A 14,984-nucleotide genomic window follows, 5' to 3' on the forward strand; every position below is an offset into this window, starting at 1 on the left:
CTGGAGGCCTGGTCTCAGCTCTCCCACTCAACTTGTCTGGGCCCAGAGGCTGGGGGTTGCTACATAGTTCCTTCCTTCTTGAAAGAAGTTGGGGAGTCATCATCACTAGAGGCCTTCGCTGGTGGGGCAGGGCTAGGAATGGACCGGCACTTTGCTACTGCTGCGAACAGCCCCACCCTGTGCCTAGGGTTGGGGTGTAGATTCTTCCTGAAGTTTGGATATGAGCTGTTTAGGGGGAGTCAGCAAGTATGTGGTCCAAAAATGCAACCCTGCCCAAACCCACATTCTGGACTGAACTTCCAAAACGCCCCTAACTTCAAAAAAAAAAAAAAGCCCTAGTCACCCACGCTCACTTCCCTTCGCTGTCCTGCCAAGAGACGGCCCTTTCTCTGTCCTAGGTCTGTGGGTGCCTGGGACCGCCTGAGACACACACTCGTGACTGCCCCACCCGAACGGCCTCCATCTCTCCTCCCTCCTTCCCTTCTCTCCCCACACCTGAGTTTGGCTGCTGACAGATTCATCTGAGCCCAGCTGGCTCTGTAGTCATTCCAGAGGCCGGGACTCTGCTGGTCTGGGACCGGGAAGCTGCCCCCTGGCCCATGATCAGGGGGCCCATTGTCAGTCCTGTGGCTCAGGCACCGTGGCCTGGAGGCAGTGAGGTCATGTGGCTGTCATCTCCCCGCTCAGCTTGCTTTCTTGCCATTGTGGCCTGCGGGTCCTTTTTCTTCCAAGGAGCTTGTCAGGTCTTGTCTTGTCTCACCTCTGCTGAGCTCATCCGGAGTTCTGCTCGCTTCCTTCCTTATCAAGCCCTTTGGGGCAAACCTACTGGTTGCGCCTGACAGGGAGACAGACCTGTGTGGGGCCTGACGTGTGGCCGTGGCAGCCTCCAGCTGGCACCATGCGAGTGCCCGGTTTTCCTACAGGGACTGCCCCTCTGTCCCTGCTGCTTCTTGGGTCAGGCTCAACAGGTGATGTGAACGGGCGCAGTTGCTTCCCCCGTGCCTCTCCCAGGAGGGTGACTGTTTCCCACTCACCGTCTCCATGTGTGGTTGCCTCTCCGCCATCTCTGATCCTTCCCGTCTTGGGGCCAGCAGAGCTCCTTGGGCTCTCCCCCCACACACACACCCTCAGTGTTTCCTCCCTTTTACAGTGTGGTCTTTCTTATTTCTCCAAAGGGCTTATTAGGCCACTTCTAGCCCAGAGGCAAAGGGTCTTCAGGTGGTAGGATGGAAGGTGGCCCACGTAGACTTTCTGGGCCCTCGGTTCTCAGATTCTGTGGCTTCTGTTGGACGGAGGCAACCTTGCTGTGTGACTGTGGGCTTCACCCCCACCCCTCAGCTGGGCACCCTGGGCAGGAAACAGGAGGCCCATTCTCACCCTTAGAGCCACCCTGTCAGCCCTCACCAAGAAGGGTGGGGGTGGCCCCTGAAAAGATAACGCTGACCCTCCCACAAATGTGAATGGGAGGGGGCTGGGAGTTCCCCCTGCACAAAGCCAGGGGGGGAAATAGCCCTTTTAAAGGGAGAGCAGGGCTCACAGATCCTGTGGGCTCCCCCTTACCACAAGGCCCTTTTTGAACCCTGAGGACTCCGCTGTCCCCGACAGCAGCCTTTGGCCTCTGCCCATCCTTCCAGGTCGTTGGGTCCTTAGCCCAGGGTAAGCTGCAGTCAGGCAGGGCAGGACAGGCGGCCAGAGGTCAGCAAGCTCTGAGCAGCAAAGAGCCAGCCAGCCCCCAGCCTGTCTCTCGTCCACGCCCTTTGTGATTTCAGTCTTGGTAGAACTTGTATTTGGATTTTTGTGCTTCAACGTTTTTGTTTTGGTTCGTTTGATTTTTGTTTTGAGGGGGTGGGGGGGATACAGAGCAGCTGATCAATTTGTATTTATTTATTTTAACATTTTACTAAATAAAGCCAAATAAAGTCTCTCAGCCTCGTGGTGTTGGGTTTGGGGTCAGGGAGGGTGGGCAAGACGCCGTCCAGTGGCAGCCTCCTCCGGAGGAGGGCCTGGTCCTCCTGTGACTCCAGCCGGACTCAGGACCTCCCGGACACCGCCCCAGGCTCATGGATGCCCCCACGCCCCAACCAAGAACATGAAACAGACCTTTTGAAACTTTAATTATGAAAAAGGGATGGAAGTTGAGGATGGAGAAACCAACCCCAAACCAGCTGGGGTAGAGGGAGGCCAGACCCCAGCCAGAGAACAGCAGCCGAGGGCGGCTCCCAGGCCCCGCCCCAAAAGCTCCACGCAGCCCCTCCCACAGGGACCTTAAATAATTTAAATAACGGAGTGAGAGCCAAGGCCAGGGGCAGGGGTGCGCCAGCAGGCCCAGCCTCAGGAGTCGGGGGCTCAGGGCTGCTGCAGGGCAGTGAGGTATTTGAGAGCAGCGGCCCCGTAGCGGCGGGACAAGTCCTGGTGAAACTCGTCCTTGAGGGCCTGCAGGCAGTCACGATAGGTGGCGCTGGCGCGGAAGCGGGAGAGGTCAAGGCTTGGGGTGTGTGGCAGGTGGATGGCAAAGGCCTCTGGCAGCACCAGGAACTCGTACTCCTGCAGGGTAGGGCATACCAATGGTCAGTGCCTGGGCTGGGGGGTGGGGAGCGGGTTTATCCGCTAGCCTCCAAGAGCCAAAAGGAGTGCAAGGGGCAGATGATTTTAGTTCCCCCAAAGGGTGTGACTCCTCATAGTGCTGCCTAACGGAGCAGTGTGCTACACTGAGACACAGTGAACTCCCTGGACCTGGAGGTATTCGTATTGAAGCTAAAAAAAGAAAAAACTGAAGCAAGGATCCCCCTCACCTGTGCATCCAGCTCCACAACGTGGGCTACCTTGTTCCAGCCAAAGCCCACAAAGCGGGGGTCATAGCGGGGACAGTCGCGCGGCACCACCACGTAGGGCTCATAGTCGGCTGCCCACTGCACACGGTACGGGGCCTGAGCCTCCCGCCAGCGGGCATAGTCTGTGGGCGCGTGACCCCGGGGCCACTCATGGTACCTGTGGAGCAGGACAGGGCAGGGAGCCAGGCTGAGGCTTGGAGCTCGTGGGTGGCGGGGGCCGGTGTGGGGAACGGGGACGGAGCCATGGCTTCTCCTACCTGAAGGTGTAGAGAGAGCCTGCGTCCAGCAAGGCCAGCAGCTCAGCCTTGGAGCTGGGGAAGCTGAAATGGTAGCGCAGGGTCTCGAATGCTGGCACCACCAGCGCTGCCTTCCGCCGGGCACCCAGCTCCAGCTGCTGGATGGAGGCCCTGCGGAGGGAGCACCGTGAGCAGGAGGCTCCGCCTCCAGCACACACCCAGTGATTCTCTCACTCTTACTAGCCATACGACCTGGGACCCAGCTAGCAACGGCTAGCTCGCCCTGATGCCCAGCAGGGAGGAGAGGAACCCCGGCCCCAGCCTCTCCTACTGCAGCCCAGAGAAAAGGTGTGGCCCCAGCCCTAATACAAGCCCGTTTTACAGAGGACACTGAAGCCCAGAAAGGTCCTCACACTCGCCTGGGGGTCCTATGGGTGCCCCCAACTCTGACCACATCCACCCATCCACCCTCCTCTCACTCTGCCCACCTGAGGTAGTCGTAGAGGGAGAGGGCAGGAAGGAAGTCAATGTCACTGAGGAAGACATAAGGCGTGAGGGCCTGGGCCAAGGCTACGTTGCGAATCTGGTTGATGGGGTAGAGGGGACCCTCACGGTACACCACATGGTAGGCTACATCCTTCCGGGCCAAGAGGACCGCCGAGGCCTCGATGAAACGCAGGAACTGCTGGGCCTCTGCGTCTGTCAGATACAAGGCCAGGCTCATGGGGCCCGGCCAGTGCCTGCACAGGGCTTCCAGCATCTGCAGCCTGGGGTGAGGCGGGTGGTCAGCCCAGGGAGGGCTGGAATACCTCCCAGGTTAGCTGCTGTGGACACCCCCTCAAGCGACTTACTGAGCACCTTCCCAGCACTTTTTGAGCTGGTCTGACTTAATCTTCACAACTATCCACATAAAGTGGGTACTTTCTCATTTGACAGATGAGAAAACTAAGGGCCAGAGATATTAAGACTTGCCCCTGGTCCCAAAACTATGGAGGGGCATTTCTAGGCATCTGAATAATTCCCAAAACCCATGCTTTCTCCACCACATTCAATGTCGCCAACTTCCAGAACTCCTCAAGCATCGGGTACTGAGAACGCTTCCTTCTACCCAGTGAAACCTGAATCAAAATGCCCAGTCTCGGCCGTGCCGCACTCTCTGGGGCTGCCTTCAGCATCCTCACCGGTCCATGGAAAGCTGGGCTACAAGGGTGACGTCGTGGGGCCGGGCGGGCGGCGGCTCGTGGGGCAGGAAAGTGACATGCACACGGTGCACAGTGAGCGGCTGCTGCCGGAACTCAAAGCAGGCGTCTTCCTCGCTGAGCTGTGCCAGGGCTCGCTGCAGCTGGGGGGGTTGAGGACAGAAGACCAGGGCTGGGGCAGGAGGACCAGTCCCCGGACCATGCTGGGTCCCATCAGAGCAGAGAAGGACAGTCTCCCTAAGGCAAGGGAAGGTGGCTCTCTCTCACCTGCTCGGCCTCAGGTGGGGGCGGGCTGGGGCACCCCAAGAGCTCTCTCCGCAGCAGGTTCCCGTCATACTCCAGGAAGGTCAGATAGAGGTTGCGGAAGAATTCCACATGCTTGTTCTTCACACCCAGCTTTTTAGGTGAGTTCCAATGGATAACCTGGGACCCAGGAGGGTGTCAGTGGAGGGAAGAGAGCAGGAGTCCCCATTCTTGGCCCACCACGACCACTCAGCTCCCCACCCCCACTCACCTTAATGTCAGCCGCCTCCAAGTAACAGCGCTCCGCCAGCGTATGGTCTGACAGCTGCACATTCCAGATGCAGGGTAGGGGCTGCACCAGCCCCGGGTGCCCCTTGATTACAGCATTGAAGATGTCCTAGGCAGAGACAGCCATCTCACCTTGGTCCTGAGCCGGCTCCACCCCCCCCCCCCTGCAAAGCTCCCCCAGACCTGGTCGGCCAGCGAGGTGGCAGGCAGGGTGAGAAGCTCCTGCGTAGCCGTCAGCTTCCACATCTGCTCCCAGCCCGTCTGCCGCAGCCGGTCCAGCCGCAGGAGGATCACACCTGCCCACAGGAGAAGCTGTCATCCCCACCTGGGACAGCCTGGCTCCTGGGGCCAGGAGTCATGAAGGTGTACTATTTTGAATGTTTTTGATTTGTTGGTATTTCCTGACTGTCAGACATGAGCATGAACAACCTCAGTCAACACTCAGTGCTGCTCTTGGGGCTGAAGGGGAGTCACCGCACAGCTTACAGACCACGTCCACAGCCATCTTCTCAAACTCGGTGATCCCGGGGCTGGTAAAATCCCCATTTAATGGACGAGAAAACCAAGGCACAGACAGACCAAGTGACTTGGTCAGACATTCAGCACGTACAGTCAAGGTTGGAAGTGCTTTCTGGCTCTTCTCCCGGTGTTCTTTCCACAGCACTATTCTTCCTGGGGGAGCTTCCTAGTATTCTGTGCCCTGTCCAGTCCCTGGGGCTCAAGGACCACCCCCCACCACTGTCCCCACCTGTGTTAAATCCCCGGCCCAAGGCAGGCCAGGGCTTGTGGTTCCTCCAGAGGTTGCCCAGGTACCAGTCGCTCTGGTTCTCCACGAGACCAATCACCTGCTCATCTGGGAGGGGAGGGCATGAGGGAGCTGCCTGAGGCTGTCCCAGGACCTCGGCTCAGGGGTGGGCCACAGGAGGGCTTGGACAGGCCAGGGAGGGGGCTTGGCCGGGGCTAGGTTCCAGGCCTCTCACCAGAAAAGTGAGCAAAGAGTGCCCAGAGCTCTGCGATGTCAGAGGCAAAAGTGACATCAGTGTCTAGGACAATAACACGGGCCAGATCAGGAGGCAGGGCACCAGGCAGCACTAGCTTCATCAGCCCGTAGAGGCCAGAGTAGTGCTTGTTGGGGATCCAGGAGACCTGGGGCTGTGGGTGGGAAGGATAGGGCATGAGCCTGGCAGAAAAGGGCTGTGAGTACTGAGCGTACTCAGGGTAACAGGGAAAAGGAAGGGTGAGCCCCAGGAGGGATGAGGGATTTCAGCTTCAGTAGGCGAGATGTAACTGGAGGTTCCAGGCAATGCTAACCTCTCTGCCCCTGCTCCCCCCCTCCCCCAAGCCCTGGGAGGAAAGAGAGGGCTGGGCAGGCTGGGGACGAGTGCAGAAGGGCCAGGGCTCCTGCCTTGAGCACATCAGCGTCATAGAAGCTGACCCGGAGAGCGGGCACCAGCCATGTCTGGAAAAGCGTCTCCAGAATGTTCCTGGCCACGGCATCAGTCACCAAGTGGAGGTGCAGTGGGTTTTTCCTTTGAGAGGGACAAAGGAAGAAAGCTGGCAGGACCCAGAAGAAACAACAAGGAACAAGCTCCACCCCAAGAGGCTGAGAAGTAGAAACACCAACTCAGTGATCCTGCTCAAGACTTGACTCCGTTCCCCACTCCTGACCACCCCACCCCCAACACCTGGCTGTACCTGTAGAAGAGCACGGACTTCACCAGAGTGATGACATCTCGGCTGGTGTTATATCCTGCACACACGATTGCCACGTTCAAGAGCTGGAAGGGGAGGCACTGAGGTTGCTAGCAGCCCCCTTGTGCATTAGATGATGAGGACCCAAGAGTGGGCTGCCTTGGCCTAGGGCAGTGTAGCCCCACCACCTATCCACACTAGGGAAGAATGGGGGGGGGGGGGCAAGAGTCCACCTCCATCATTTCACAAGTGGGGAAACTGAGACCGGTAAGGGGAGGTGCGAACTCGTGGCGCGCCCAGCTGGCTAGTCAGTGCCAGAGCCAACACCAGGTGCTGCGATTCCAGGGGCGCACCGGTGGCCGGACTGGGGGCGCGGCGCGCGCGTGATTCCCGCCACCAGGGGCCGCGCACACCTACCTCGCATTTGGGAGGCAGCGGCAGTGGCGGAACGCAGTCCGAGCGATTGTGGCCCTCGCCGTCCGCCTGAAGGTCTCCGTCGAGGGCAGCAGCCCCCCGTGGCCGCCCGTCTGGGGGAATACGGGGCGTTAGCGCACAGGGGAAGGACCCCGAGCCTCCCCGCTCGCGATGCTCACACTCCAGGTGTCCGCCGAACACGAAGAATCCGATCAGAAGCAGCAACAGCAGGAGCGCGGCGGCCCCCAGCGCCCGGGGGCGCCCTCGGGGCAGCATGGCCGCCTGCGGGGGCGCTTAGGGCGGGGCGCGACCCTGGGCTGAGGGCTCCATCGCCGGCCCTACGGGCCAGGGAGGGAGAAGAGAGAGAGTCAGCCTTGGGCGGCCGGACTTGACGGCCGCCCAGTCCCCTCCCGCGCTGAGTCGTGACCTCACCTACTCCAGAGGCTTGGGAACTCGGACCTTACTCTCCCAGAAGCCAGCCAGGGTGCGGGGAAAAGGGGAATGGAGGCGCAGGCTAGTCCCGCCCCAACCTGGGTTCAGGTTTCACCTCCGCTTGGCTGAACCCGAAGGGGCGGGAGACCCCCGGAGGCCTGGCTCCGCCCCTGCCCGGCCGTCTGACCCCTACACACTCAGTCTGGGAGGAACCCAGGAAACCCCCAGGATGGGTGGAGAAAGGGGGGCGCCGCCACTGGTCAAGGCCCAGTCCCCGCTCCTTGCTCTGAGCCTCTCCCCCTCTCGGCTGCTCTGGGAACTCATCTCCTCCCCCAAACCTCCCTCTGGTGGCAAGGCTGTGACCCCGCGCTCGGGGTGAAGGGACTGCCGAAATAAGAGGGCAGAAATGGTAGCCCTGGGGGTCTGGGACACCTGCTCTGGGGACAGGAGGCGGGGACACCTGCTCTGGGGACGGGAGGCGGGGCTGGCCTAGACCGACCTAACCCGGAGCAGCGGAATACCTGAGCCCGGCTTTCCTCCCTGCTCTCCTATCCGCTCCACCGCCCACATCCCAACCTCCCTTCCCTCCGCCCTCCCCACCCTGCTCAGTCCAGGTGGCTGGGCCGGGCCGGTGGGGGCTGGGACAAAACGGCCTTGTGAAGGTTGCCTCTTGCCCCAGGAACTGGCAAGAGACTTCACTGACGCGGCTGAACGAGGCCGCCTGCGCAGGGCCTGGGATCCCAACCTTTGCCTAGACGGTCGAGATTTTATGCCAGGCGCGGGCCTGGATCTCTTATCCGCTCACCCACTCCCGCAGGCACCAGCCTGGCTTCTACTCTGGAGGGAGTGGAGGGCGCCGTGGACCATGAACCACAGACACGGTTGATTGAGCGTATGTGCCCCAGGTTCTGTGCTGTGGCTCCACAAGCTTCATCGCAGATAACTCTCTCATAAGTCCTGTGACACCCGCATTATCCTCCAGAGAGTTGAAGTGACCTGTTAGAACCCTGGGACTTCTTTCCCTGGCTACCCTGCGGGCGTTTCCTGCTGCTCCTCACTAAAGGTTTCCTGCCCCAGGACTTGCCCTTGATGTTCCTTCTGCCTGGATTCTGCCAGATTCTCACAAGGCCTGCTCCTCCTCCCACATTCCTAGGCTTATTTTCTTCCTAGCACTCTCGAAATTCCACCTTGTTGACTTGTTGAGAACCTCTCTCCCCCTAGCTGGTGGCTGCCCCGGGACTGGGTCCCCAGTACCCTTTCAGAGCCTGGCTGCATACCAACTGCTAAATTTGTGCTGAAAGTGGGTGGACCCATTGGGCCTCACCCTGACTTGGAAAGGGGCTCAAGCTGGGTCTTTTAGCCCAACATCCAGCTATAAAAAGGAACTGAGGCCTGACCTGTGGTGGAGCAGTGGATAAAGTGTCGACATGGAAATGCTGAGGTTGCGGGTTCGAAGCCCTGGGCTTGCCTGGTCAGGGCACATATGGGAGTTGATGCTTCCAGCTCCTCCCCTCTTTCTCTCTCTCTCTCTCTCTCTCTCTGTCTGTCTCTCTTTCCTCTCTAAAATGAATAAATAAAATAAAATAATTTAAAAAAAAGGAACTGAGAGGCCCCCAAACCCCTAAAAATCTATGGCAAAGCACCACAGCTCGAGACCTTCAAGTCTCCTCTGAGAGGCCAGGATGCCTTTCTCTGGGAGATGGAGGTCTGCAAGGAAGGTTGTTGAGCTTTGGGCCTTTGGAAACCAAGGGCAGTGGTTGTCATGGAGACTGATGGCAGCTCTCTGTATACCTGGGAACTGAGAAGAGAGGAGGGGATGCAAGGGCCACCCAAATATCTGGAGCTTTTAGTCTCTGGCCCCCCTGACCCTCATCTCTCTAGACTAGAGCTGGAGTGGGGGTGGCTGAATCCTTCTGCAAGGCCCTTAACAGAGACTATCTGGGGATCAAATGTGAGGGAGCAGATAGGGCACACAGTCGGGGCCTGGCAAGGGAGTTTAGGGGGGGGACTGGGTCAGCACCTGGGTCTGCAGAAGAACTGTGGTCACTCACAGTTTGGCCCCACACCTTGCTCAACATTCAGGGGAAATTGAGGTGCTGAGATGCCTGCTGGGCCTCCAAGAAGTTCTGGTTGTGGAGAGGAAAGGGAGACTGGTATGGGCATGTAAAGGTGGCAGTCAGAGGCAAATTTAACGGTGGGCACACCAGGCGCAAAACCCCAACTTTACACTTTTTTTCTAATGACACCAAGTTTGGTTTCATATGTGCAATTTTAACATTAATAGTACATAGTATTTTTTATTTATTTAAAAATATGGTTGCCCTGCTTGACCAGGCGGTGGCGCAATGGATAGAGCGTTGGACTGGGATGCTAGAGAACCCAGGTTCGAGACCCTGAGGTCGCCAGCTTGAGTGTGGGCTCATCTGGTTTGAGCAAGGCTCACCAGCGTGAGCCCAAGGTCACTGGCTCAAGCAAGGGGTCACTCGGTCTGCTGTAGCCCCCCAGCCAAGGCACATATGAGAAATCAATCAATGAACAACTAAGGAACTGCAACAAAGAATTGATGTTTCTCATCTGTTGGGCAGATAAAATATATTATGCTCACTTTGTTAAAGATGGCGCTGCCCATGTGGAAGCCCGTCGCCCAGATGATAATATTAGTTGCCCTTCTTGCTTGGGATGGGCGTGATTATGCTAATATGTGTTGGGGGTGGGCTTTTGCGCCAAAAGGTTTTAAAAGGAAGAGAGATCACATTGTTGGGAGTGGGGAGAGTGATTACGTTCTGGAGAGCAGAGAGGAGAGCAGGGAAAGGCCACATGGAGGAGAGGCAAAGCAGCCAAGATGGTAGAATGCTGAAGGAGAAGCCAGTTTGTGCAGAGAGAGGGAGATGGGGATCCTCTAGAGATGAATAAGGCTAGTGAGCTAGAAACCTTTGATTCTAGGAAACTCGGATAAGGCAGTAGTTTTGTAAGCACTGAATGAGTGGGTTTTGGAGCCCAGTGTATGTTTTTACTTGCCTGCCGGGTGCAAGCTAGGATTAAAGGTGATGGCCCACCAGTTCTTGGCTCTGTTGTTTCATTACCGTCTGTCCGAATCTAATGCGAACCTGCATGAGCCAGGCAGCTGTGATGGTGGCCGTGGCTACTGGCTTTACATCATCTCTCTCCCTTCCTGTCTGTCTGTCCCTCTCTCTGACTCTCTCTCTCTGTCTCTGCCACAAAAAAAAAAAAAAAAAAAAAAAAAAAAAAAAAAAAAGTTGCCCTGGCTGGTTGGCTCAGTGTTAGAGCATCTGCCCAGCCTGTGGAAGTCTCAGGTTCGATTCCCAGCCAGGGCACACAGGAGAAACGCTTATCTTTCCCCCTCTCCACTCTTCCCCCTCTCCTTTTTCTCTCTCTCTTCCCCTCCCACAGCCAAGGCTCCATTGGAGCAAAGTTGGCCCCAGCCCTGAGGATGGCTCCATGGCCTCCATCTCAGGTGCTAGAATGGCTCCTGTTGCAACGCCCCAGTTGGGCAGAGCATCGCCCCCTAGTGGGCATGCCGGGTGGATCCCAGTGCGTGCATGTCTAAGTGTCTCTGCCTCCCCACTTCTCACTTCAAAAAAATACAAAATAATAATAATAAAAATAAAATAAATATGGTTTACATGTATTTTTATTTTCCCCATCTCTCTCCTTTTTTAAGGGGCCCAATATTCTGTGCCCAGGGTCTCAACCAACCTTTTTTTTTTTTTTTTTTTTTTTTTTACAGAGACAGAGAGAGTTAGACAGGGACAGACAGGAACGGAAAAATGAGAGGCATCAATCATTAGTTTTTCGTTGTGCATTGCAACACCTTAATTGTTCATTGATTGCTCTCCCATACGTGCCTTGACCACGGGCCTTCAGCAGACCGAGTAACCCCTTGCTCGAGCCAGCAACCTTGGGTTCAAGCTGGTGAGCTTTTGCTCAAACCAGATGAGCCCGTGCTCAAGCTGGTGACCTCAGGGTCTCGAACCTGGGTCTTCCGCATCCCAGTCCAACGATCTATCCACTGCGCCACCACCCGATCAGGCTAATGTTTTGTTTTGTTTTTTAAAGACTTTATTTATTCATTTTAGAGAGGAGAGAGAGAGAAGGGAGGAGCAGGAAGCTTCAAATTCCATATGTGCCTTGACCAGGCAAGCCCAGGGTTTTGAACCAGCAACCTCAGCATTCCAGGTCGACACTTTATCCACTGCGCCACCACAGGTCAGGCAGGATCTCAACCAACCTTAATCCACCACTGGTGCTGGTCTTCTAGGCCTAAGCCCTGCCCAACACTTTGCTGTGTGAACTTGAACCAGTCAGGCCCCCTGGTTCTGGACCTGTGTCTTCATCTGTACCTGTTGGACTGGTCTAGCTCTTTTCTTCTGTGGCTCAGGGCAGAGTTAAGGAGGGGAGATCCAACCTAATCTGCCCAGAGGCCAATCCAGTCCAGTCAGGTGACCAAATCCAGGCAGGGGCCCAGCAGGGAGGAGCTACACCTCCAATCTTTGTCTCTGGGATCTAATCAGGCCCAGAATCTGGAGAGGAAATTCAGGCAGCCTTCATGTGGTCAACTTGGCTGGGCCCATGATCCCCTCCCAGTCCTTGAGGAAAGCAAGAGAAATAGGCTTATGCCAAAGAGCTCCTCGTATTCCATCTGGGGGAGGCTGCACATCTATTCTCCATGCCTCTCTCCTTCACAGAAGCACAGGATCACCAGCCCTGGGCATGCTAGAGAAACCTCACACCTGTCCCTCCTGACTCTCCACAGCCACAAAGGGGTGGAGAGGCACCCACTGGTGAAGTTTTGGGAAGAAGTTTACTAAATTGTGAGGTGCAGGGAGGAAGGAAGAAAGAGCCCCATACCAAATGCCTTGAGCCCTGGTCTCAATTTGATCCCAGTTGCTAACGTGACTCATGACCAAATGACCTCAACGTGTCACTGTTCCTGCTGGGCTATGGGCAGTAGGAGAGAGCACTGCTGTTGGGCAGGTAAAATATATTATGCTCACTTTGTTAAAGACTGCCCACGAGGAGGCCATCGCCCAGGTGATATTAATGTGTGTTGAGAATCCTTGTAGCCTGGGGCTTGGTTTTGGGATTAAGCCTTTCCCACTCCCACCCTTTTTTGATGTGGGGTGGTACAATCCAATCATGCCTCAGAGAAGTGACTTTGTATTAGAGACTTCCCTATTTTGTATATTGGATTAGAGGTCGTGAAGCTACAATATAAAATGGGGACGGAGCGGGAGCTTGCCCCCTTGGTACCTGAGAGTATCATTAGAGGAGAGAGCAGAGCAGAGAGCAGAAGGAGGCCACGTGGAGGAGGCCAGGAGAAGTAGCCAAGATGGTGGAGTACTGAGTGAGATGCCAGTTTGTGTAGAGTTTGACGCTGGAGAAGGAAGGAGATGGGGAACTGAGGAGAATAAGGCTGGTGAGCTAGAAACCTTTGATTCTAGGAAATTCAGATAAGTCAGTGGCTTTGTGAGCACTGAATGTGAGTGGGTTTTGGAGCCCAGTGTGTGTTTTTACTTGCCCACCGGGTGCAAGCTAGAATTAAAGATGACAGCCCATCAGTTTTTGGCTCCGTTGTTTCTTTACCGACTGTCCGAATCCAATGCGAACCTGCATGGGCCAGGCTGCTATGATGGTGGCCCTAGCCTTGGCTCCTGGCTTTACAACTGCCACGAGAGACTTGCATTGTGGTCCTTTTAGCCAATGCCATGCTGTGTGACTGTTGGGCAGATAAAATGTATTATGCTCACTTTGTTAAAGATTACGCTGCCCACGAAGAGGCCGTCGCCCAGGTGATATTAATGTGTGTTGGGTGGGCTAAAGGCAGGCAGAATCCTTGTAGCCTGGGGCTTGGTTTTGGGATTAAGCCTTTCCTACCCTTTTTTGATGTGGGGTGGTACAATCCAATCATGCCTCAGAGAAGTGACTTTGTATTAGAGACTTCCCTATTTTGTATATTGAATTAAGAGTTTGGATTTCTACACTATAAAATGGGGATGGAGGCCCTGGCCAGTTGGCTCAGCGGTAGAGTGTCGGCCTGGCGTGCGGGGGACCCGGGTTCGATTCCTGGCCAGGGCACATAGGAGAAGCGCCCATTTGCTTCTCCACCCCCCCCCCTTCCTCTCTGTCTCTCTCTTCCCCTCCCGCAGCCAAGGCTCCATTGGAGCAAAGATGGCCCGGGCACTGGGGATGGCTCCTTGGCCTCTGCCCCAGGCGCTAGAGTGGCTCAGGTCATGGCAGAGCGACGCCCCGGAGGGGCAGAGCATCGCCCCCGGGTGGGCAGAGCGTCGCCCCTGGTGAGCGTGCCGGGTGGATCCCGGTCGGGTGCATGCGGGAGTCTGTCTGACTGTCTCTCTCCGTTTCCAGCTTCAGAAAAATACAAAAATAAATAAATAAATAAATAAATAAAATGGGGACGGAGCGGGAGTTTGCTCTCTTGGTTCCTGAGATTATCATTAGAAGAGAGAGCAGAGAGAAGAGAGCAGAAAGAGGTCATGTGGCCAGGAGAAGCAGCCAAGATGGCGGAGTATTGAGTGAAAGGCCAGTTTGTGCAGTTTGACGCTGGAGAAGGAAGGAGATGGGGAACAGAGGTGAATAAGGCTGGTGAGCTAGAAACCTTTGATTCTAGGAAACTCGGATAAGTCAGTGGCTTTGAGAGCACTGAATGTGAGTGGGTTTTGGAGCCCAGTGTGTATTTTTACTTGCCCGCCGAGTGCAAGCTAAGATTAAAGACTATGGCCCATCAGTTTTTGGCTCCGTTGTTTCTTTACCGACTGTCCGAATCCAATGCGAACCTGCACTGGCCAGGCTACTGTGATAGTGGGCCTGGCCGTGCCTCCTGGCTTTACAGTGACTTAGGACAAGTCCTTTCCCCTCCTTGGGCCTCTTATTCCTTATCTGTGGAAAGGAGTTTTTAGCAACATGGCAAGGCTGCTAAGAAGAGTATGAGTGAGCCTGGCACCCAGGAGAAAGGGTGCTGGTGATGCTTACGCCTGTCTCCTGTATTCTCCAAGACCTTTACTTCTCTGGAGGGCCCTGGACACATCTCCCTGGGTCTTCATTCCTTGGCCTGAGTAGGGAGGGCAGCTTGAGTCCACACCGGATATAGAAGAAAACTCTACTGGGAAGGAGGCTTGGTGGAGGGAGTGCAGGATGGACTGGGGCTTCCTGGTTAGGTGTGTTGCTTTAAACGCCTAGATTCTGCAGTCAGACAAGACCAGGATTCGAATCTTTTTATTTTATTATTTTATTTTATTTATAGATTTTAGAGGAAGAAGAGAAAGAGAGAGGGAGGAAGGAGTGGGAAGCATCAACTCTTAGCTGCTTTTCCTATGTGCCCTGACCTAGCAAGCTGGGTGTTTCCAACTCATGACCTCAGCACTCCAGGTAGATACCCCATCCACTGTGCCACCACAGGTCAGGCCAGGATTCGTATCTTGACTGGATTCTGAAACTGATCCTTTCCTTACCTGGAGGTAGTATCCGGTGGAGGGGATTAGGTAAAATAATGTATTACTATTCTCAGGGTATCAATCCTGCCACCACTGTCCGGAAACGCGTGGCCGAAAAGCGCTTTAAGATTGATCCCGAGATCAAGGACCAAGTCTGCCCTCAAACCATTTTACAGATGG

The 14,984-nt window shown here is 55.8% G+C and overlaps 2 protein-coding genes across 2 annotated transcripts; both read right to left on the minus strand.

Annotated features, from left to right (window-relative positions):
• Positions 1–1,585: 1,585 nt before the first annotated feature.
• On the minus strand, positions 1,586–5,955 carry LOC136391137 (xylosyl- and glucuronyltransferase LARGE2). The gene is made up of 10 exons (XM_066362630.1): positions 5,778–5,955; positions 5,546–5,650; positions 4,981–5,093; positions 4,781–4,906; positions 4,534–4,689; positions 4,249–4,409; positions 3,556–3,834; positions 3,089–3,238; positions 2,793–2,988; positions 1,586–2,544 (listed from the first exon to the last, which is right to left on the minus strand). Exons 1-10 carry the CDS (start codon positions 5,896–5,898, stop codon positions 2,347–2,349), a joined length of 1,605 nt encoding a protein of 534 aa, XP_066218727.1. The 5' UTR covers positions 5,899–5,955; the 3' UTR covers positions 1,586–2,346.
• Positions 5,956–6,103: 148 nt separating this feature from the next.
• On the minus strand, positions 6,104–7,823 carry LOC136387950 (xylosyl- and glucuronyltransferase LARGE2-like). The gene is made up of 5 exons (XM_066360054.1): positions 7,336–7,823; positions 7,083–7,241; positions 6,907–7,016; positions 6,493–6,575; positions 6,104–6,326 (listed from the first exon to the last, which is right to left on the minus strand). The coding sequence occupies exons 2-5, from the start codon at positions 7,177–7,179 to the stop codon at positions 6,104–6,106; spliced, it is 513 nt and encodes a 170-aa protein (XP_066216151.1). The 5' UTR covers positions 7,180–7,241; positions 7,336–7,823.
• Between the last annotated feature and the right edge of the window lie 7,161 nt (positions 7,824–14,984).

This window comes from Saccopteryx leptura, chromosome 1, assembly GCF_036850995.1.
Source record: "Saccopteryx leptura isolate mSacLep1 chromosome 1, mSacLep1_pri_phased_curated, whole genome shotgun sequence".
NCBI classification, from domain to species: domain Eukaryota; kingdom Metazoa; phylum Chordata; class Mammalia; order Chiroptera; family Emballonuridae; genus Saccopteryx; species Saccopteryx leptura.